Source organism: Lactuca sativa, chromosome 8, assembly GCF_002870075.4.
Source record: "Lactuca sativa cultivar Salinas chromosome 8, Lsat_Salinas_v11, whole genome shotgun sequence".
Lineage (NCBI taxonomy): Eukaryota > Viridiplantae > Streptophyta > Magnoliopsida > Asterales > Asteraceae > Lactuca > Lactuca sativa.
In genome coordinates, this window is record NC_056630.2 from 20,680,368 (window position 1) to 20,687,369 (window position 7,002).

The 7,002-nt window shown below is 37.3% G+C and overlaps 1 protein-coding gene across 1 annotated transcript; it reads left to right on the forward strand.

The window, feature by feature from the left end:
• Nucleotides 1-2,782: 2,782 nt before the first annotated feature.
• Nucleotides 2,783-6,451, forward strand: LOC128127657 (uncharacterized). The gene is made up of 4 exons (XM_052766314.1): nucleotides 2,783-2,894; nucleotides 5,006-5,087; nucleotides 5,357-5,663; nucleotides 5,813-6,451. The coding sequence occupies exons 1-4, from the start codon at nucleotides 2,783-2,785 to the stop codon at nucleotides 6,449-6,451; spliced, it is 1,140 nt and encodes a 379-aa protein (XP_052622274.1).
• Nucleotides 6,452-7,002: the final 551 nt, after the last annotated feature.

The following is a 7,002-nucleotide window of genomic DNA, read 5'->3' on the forward strand; positions in this document are numbered from 1 at the left end:
TTGTGTAAAGCATTTAGGGCATCACACTTGAGGTGCTAGGTTCACAAGGTTTCAAGGAACACTTTCAACAACAAGGTATGTAGTTCTATCTTTTATACAATGAAAATTGTACCCCATGTATGCTAGATAGGTTCATAACCTTGGAAAACAACTTTGCATGATTATTTGACAAACATAGATCCAAGGTTATTAGGGTTGAATGTACACTTAGGAAGTGTTAGAATGCTTAAAACCCATCAGAGCCTAAAAGGATGCTCAACTCTAATGTGTTTCATCATCAACTATTTATGTCCTAGTGTAACTCTGTGAGACTCCAATTCCAAAGTCCTTGTTTGTTAGTCTCTGGTCTCTTTTTATTACACTCAACATTATAATAAAATTTCCTAACATCTCTATTACAATACAACTAAGCAGATATTTACATTACCAAATTGATAACCAACAACACACATAGATAAAAAAAAGTACAACTTAAGAAACAATCTAAAATCACCAAAAAAAACATCACAAATGTATGTCTTGTCAAGGAAATTTCCCTTTCTTTATCATTATCACACAACCTAAATTGATAAGATAATAAATGGATAAATTGATTGGGCCGAATCGTTGCATAGAAACTGATTTGATTGATCTAAGTTTGTACAATTTATTATTTATTAATATTTCCGTTTGATCAATCGTTGAATAAAATCAACTAAAAAGGGGGAATCGTTCTCTAGAACATCCTTTTTTTATTTAATCAATATGTTACCAAACCCATACAATTTAAATTAACACTTTTATTTGACAATAACATTATTTTCATAACCATGCAATTTTTCATATAGGTTACTGATATATGCATATTTAATCATATATTTTGTGCATTTTCTTAATACTTTTAGCTACAATTATGATCATTATAGGACAAAGGTACTTAATTTGTTTAAATACTATTTTGTAGCAGTGAAGACAAGCTCGATTTGAAAAAGGAAGGAATCATGGAGATAGAAGCTGAAATTTCGGACCAAGTCAATTAGAGTCAAAAGATATAAAGAAATCTGAAGACCACAACTAGGGGAACCCAAGTCATGTCATGGCATGTTGGTTTGTTGCGAACTGGCATTGCCTTGGTGAATACAAGTTTAAGTAGTCGCCAAGTCGTGGAGCCTATTTGCCACAGTGTGGGAGGTGATTTTTGGCAACTGTATATTTATCATTTTGGCTCTCAACCCTGACTTATGCTGGAAATTTTTGACAACTTTTGGAGACCAGAAACAACCCTTAGAGGTTTTGGAGTGAAGAAATCATTTTGAAGCTTGATTTTGAAGAGATCTAAAGGCAACATTACTCTTAATTACTCTATTGCTTTGATTTGATCATGTTTGTCAAATTGATTTCTGTTTTTACTTGTTTGTTTCCAGTAGTTAGGGGATAAGCACCCTAAATTTCATTTAGAATAGATGATCTTGCATACTATGTGTTGATTAAGTGGATTTGGATTATAGATGTTAGGGGCGGGGTCCGAGAATCATATTCAGGATCCTTAATATTCTTGAAGTCTCAGGATCCTTAAACATATCCCATGATCCTGATTATTATCACTAATATTTTCTAACACTTATAATGACTATATTCTTCTTTCTTTTTCTCACATGTGCAAAATTTGTCAACACCAGACTCATTCTCAATGGAGAATCACTTCAACCAAGCTTAAGACCCAGGAATACCAAGTCAAACAACGTCCAAATACTTCTTCAAGGAGGATCCCGAAAATCTCGGACTTCTTGTTAATTAGCTTAGAATATAAATAACACCGGTAAATCGCACACTACACACACTATTAGTTATACCATTACACTTGTACTCATACTATCTTCATCATCTCTGTAATCTCAGATTAAAATCAATAAAAGGCAACAATTCAGGTGATCATTATCACTTCCCAAGGTTTTATGTCAGAGATCCTATAAATAATCAAGTGGTTTGCTTGTAACTCACTTTGATCACTATTCTACACTTGTATTACACTAACATCACAACCTATCATACAATTTGGTTAAATTGTACTTGATTGATTTTTAACCAAAACCATTTGGCGCCCACTGTGGGGTTATTGTGTTCACAATCGTTTGAGAATCATGTCTACCTAATCAACCTTATCCTTGTCCTCCATTCCTCCCATTTCCTTTAAAAACCTACCTCCAAAGGAAAACACACATCTCTGGTCGCTACCAAAGGATTTCGGATCATCATGTACTTGTTTCCAATAACGAGCTCTTTGCTATGATGAAGAGATTGGAAAGACGAATCACTTAGCAAGTAGGAGGACAACAAGAAGGTACTCAAAGAAATGGACAGGATGAGGGAAGAGATATACAAACCCTAAGAAACATCACCCTAGATCTTTCATCCCAAGATCTTGAACTTTGACAATACATGATCCCCAGGAAATCGCTAAGAGATAGGATCCTCAACACTGCCCCCAATTCCCGCTTGGGGTGCAGCTCCAAAATAGTAAGTTCATATGATCCATGATCCAAACGAAGGCTTCGTTACTCCCAATAACAAGGATCCTGGTAACTTTGTAAATAATAATACTTTAAATACTAACTCCATGGATGTTGATGCAGGAATAAGCCTGATCATAGCCAAGGAAGTTCAGTAGTTAAGGTGGATGATGTCAAGTGTTCGTAGGTTGGTCCAACCTATACTAAACGTTTCCCCAACGAGCCATAAGATCTCAAGATTTGCTCCGACGATTGCTCACAACGAAGTCCCAAAGTGTTTCCAAACTCCCAGCATGAAGCCTTATGATGGGAATACGGATCCTGAAGAACATGTGACAAAATACAGGGAAACAATGGAGATCAACCCTATTCCCATAGATTTGAAGGAAGCTTGTCTATGCAAGGGTTTTTTCGTGACCCTCAGAGGATTAGTCTTGAAATGGCTACTAAATTTTCCTCCTTACTATATTACTTCGTTCGCACATTTAGTTAATATTTTTAACAACCAAGTTTCTTGTAGTAGAACATTCGCAAAGATCACTAATGATCTCTATCAGGAGGTTTAGGATCCTAAGGAATCCCTCATAGATTTCGTAAGTAGGTTCGGAAGGGAAGCTCTAAGTATCCCCAACATCGATATGGTGTATGTCGTAGAAGCCTTCAAAATGGGCTTAAACAAGGACTCCCCTTTCTATGAAGACCTTGTAATGTCTCCATGCAAAAGAGTGGATGAAGTAAGGAGCATATCACTGAGGTTCATAAGGATCGAAGTAGACAATAATATACAAAAGAGGAGAAACCCACCAAACTCATATAATAGCCCTAATAGGAAGGCCAATTCCTCAGTCTAAAGATCTTATAAATCCAAATTTTATTCCAAATGTAACCATCATAGGGTCAATGCCCTCAAAGATCAAGGGGAGGAAGAAGACTTTCCTGAGATCACTAAATATTGTTTTTCTATGGATGTTTTAGGTTTAATATTTTCTATGTAGGATCTTGGCGACAAAGCAACATAGATAAGAAAGGGAGAAAAGTTCACTGCCTAGAAAGATAAGTGCAAATGTTGTGCATACCACAAAGACCATGGTTACATTACAGAAAATTACATAGCCCTTACAAAGGAGATCAGTTATCTTCTTAGCAAGGTATACATCAAGGAAATCCTTCGAAGAGGAAAAGAAATACTCAAAGAAAAGGATCAAGATCCTCATAAGATCCTAGAAAAACCAGGATCTTCTTCGGCGGATGCTAAGGTAATCATTGTGATCTATAGAGGATCTGACATTTGAGGTACCTCTTATTCTGCACAAAAGAACATGCCATAGTGGCGAAAAAGGAGAAAGAAGAAAGGACTCAGAAGAATACATCGATCACGAACGAAAAGGAGATTACCTTCGATGAAACAGATAGAACAGATGTCCAGGAACCCTACCATAATGGACTGTGATCAATCTTTACATCGTCAACCATTTGGTCACAAGGTTCCTTGTCGAGGGAGGATCCTCAGTGAACATTATACTCCTGGATGCTTTGAAAAGGATGAACATCCCTGAATCTGAAATAGTCAAAAGATCCTCAGTGCTAATAGGACTTAGTGGTGAAACAAAGCAGACAATCGGGAAGATAAAGCTACATATCTATATAGAGGGGGTAAAGTATATGCAACGCTTTTTGTGGAATTGATACATTATTCTCCTATAATGTTATACTAGGTAGACCATCTATCCATGATGTGAAGGTTGTCCTCTCACATACCATCAATGTGTTAAGATTCCCGCTCCATGGGGGACATAAAACATCACAGGTGATCAACAAGAATCCAAGGAGCGCTAAAAGACCTCAATGAAATACTCAATGGTACCATGACAAGCATAGTAATTAAAGCAGGGGAACGAGGTGTGCTAGAAATGAGAGCGAAGGATGTAAAGTAAGTTCCCCAGAACCTTGAGGATCCTGAAGCAAAAGTCCTCATAGGATCGTCAATACCAGAACAGATCGAGTAAGAACTAATAAATTTCCTAAAGGATAGAAGCAAAACATTATTCTAGAAGCATGAGTAAATGTCTGGTACACACAAAAATATTATAACTCCTAATCTTAATATTTATCCTTCTTTCGGACCTATACACAAAAAATAAAGGAAGTTTACGCCTGAGAGAAATCGGATCATCCAAGAAGAAGTAGAAAAACTTCTCAAGACAAGGATGATCAATGAAGTGAAGTTTCCAAGGTGGCTAGCCAATGTGGTCATAGTACAAAAGAAGAATGGAAAATTGTGAGTATGTGTGGATTATACAGATCTTAACAAGCCTTTCTCTAAGGATCCTTTCCCCCTGCCACACTTAGATTCCATGATAGATGCCACGTCTGGCCATGAGCTGCTCATGTTCATAGATGCATCAGTAGGGTTCCAAAAATTCAAATGGAACCATCTGACTAGGAGGATACTGCATTTATAACCCCAACAGGTATATATTGCTACACTGCTATTCCTTTTGGTATTTAAAATATAGGTGCAACGTACCAAAGGCTAGTTAATTTGATGTTCAAGGGAAAACTAGGGGACACCATGGAAATCCACATTGATGACATCTGGTAAAATCAAAGAAAGCTGAAGATCACCTCAAGGGTGTTGAAAACGTCTTCAACATACTATAAAAATACAACATGAAGTTGAATCCTTCCAAATGCAATTTTGAAATGAGATCAGGCAAGTTCCTTGGATACAAGGAAGCTTGTCTATGCAAGGGTTTTGGCTCGACCCTCACAGGACAAGCCTTGAAATGGCTACTACATGTTCCTCCTTACTCTATTTCATCATTTACACATTTAGTTAATACTTTAAACAACCAATTTTATTGTAGCAGAACATTCTCAAGTATCACTAATGATCTCTATCGGGTGGTTCAGGATTCTAAGGAATCCCTCACGGATGTCATGAATAGGTTCGCCAGGGAAGCTCTAAGTATCGCCAACATCGATATGGTGATTGTCGTAGAAGCCTTCAAAATGGGCTTAAAGAAGGACTCCCCTTTCTATGAAGACCTTGTAATGACTCCATGCAAAAGAATTGATGAAGTAAGGAGCATAAGACCTTGTAATGACTACATCCAAGAGAGGAGCAACCTACCAAACTCATATGACAACCCCAATAGGATGGCCAATTCCTCGGTATAAGGATCCTATAAATCCAAATTTTATTCCAAACCTAATCATCATAGGGTCATTGCCCTCGAAGATGAAGGGGGGAAGAAGAATTTGCTAAGATCACGGACTATTGTTTTTCTATGGATGTTTCAGGTTTAATATTTGCTATGCAGGTTCTTTTCGACAAAGCAACATGGGTAAGAAAGGGAGAAAATTTCACCGCCAAGAAAGACAAGTGCAAATGTGGCACATACCACGAAGACTTCAGCTACATTACAGAAGATTGCATAACCTTCAGAATGGAGATTAGTTATCTACTTAGCAAGGGATACCTCAAGGAGATCCTTGGAAAAAGAAAAGAAATATTCAAAGAAAAGGATCAGGATGCTCATAAGATCCTAAAAAAACCAGGATATTCTCCTGCGGACACCAAGGTAATCAATGTGATCTATGGAGGATCTGAAATTTTTGGTACTTCTTATTCTACAACAAAAAGACATGCCAAAGTGTCGAAAACGGAGAAAGAAGAAAGGCCTCAAAAGAACACATCGATCATGTTCGAAAAGGACATTACCTTCGATGAAACGGATATAACAGACATCCAGGATTCCTACCACGATGCACTGGTGATCAATATTTACATCGTCCAACATTTGGTCAGAAGGATCCTTGTCGATGGAGGATCCTTAGTTAACATTATACTCTTGGATGCTTTGAAAAAGATGAGCATCCCCGAAGCCGAAATATTAAAAATATCCTCATTGCTAATAGGATTTAGTCATGAAACAAACCATACGGTTAGCAGGATATAACTACATATCTATATAGAGGGGGGTAAAGTCTATGCAATGATTTTGTGTAATTGATATATTATCCTCCTATAATGTTATACTAGGTAGACCATGGATTCATGATATGAAGGTTGTCCCCTCAACATACCATCAATGTATTAAGATGCCCACTCCATGGGGACAATATATATCACAGGCAGTGTTGCAGAAATCGGCCTAATTGGCCGATTAATCGGCGATTAATCGCTAATCGGACCTCCACTGATGAGATTTATTGCTAATCGGTCACTATAATCGGGTTTGGTCAATACAGGTCAAATTCAGAATTAATCGGGCCTAATCAGACCTAATCGGACTTAATCTAACCTAATCGGATTTGGTCAGCCTAGGTCAAAGTCGGACCTAATCGGCTCTAATCGGACCTACTCGCCGATTAGTCAATTTTTTTGTAGGATGAAAATTAGATTTATAAATTTTTGAATAATTTTATTTATAATTAATGGTCCCCGATTAATCCCCGCCTAGCCAATTAATCCCTAATCGCTAGTCCACCGATTAGCGGCCGATTAACG

Excerpts from the sequence above, each read along its gene's own strand:
- LOC128127657 (XM_052766314.1), top strand. The coding sequence starts at position 2,783 with ATGAAGCCTTATGATGGGAATACGGATCCTGAAGAACATGTGACAAAA. Across the intron at positions 2,895-5,005 it reads GGAAGCTTGTCTATGCAAGG|GTGCAACGTACCAAAGGCTA; the intron begins GTTTTTTCGTGA and ends TTTAAAATATAG. Across the intron at positions 5,088-5,356 it reads ATCCACATTGATGACATCTG|CAGAACATTCTCAAGTATCA; the intron begins GTAAAATCAAAG and ends ATTTTATTGTAG.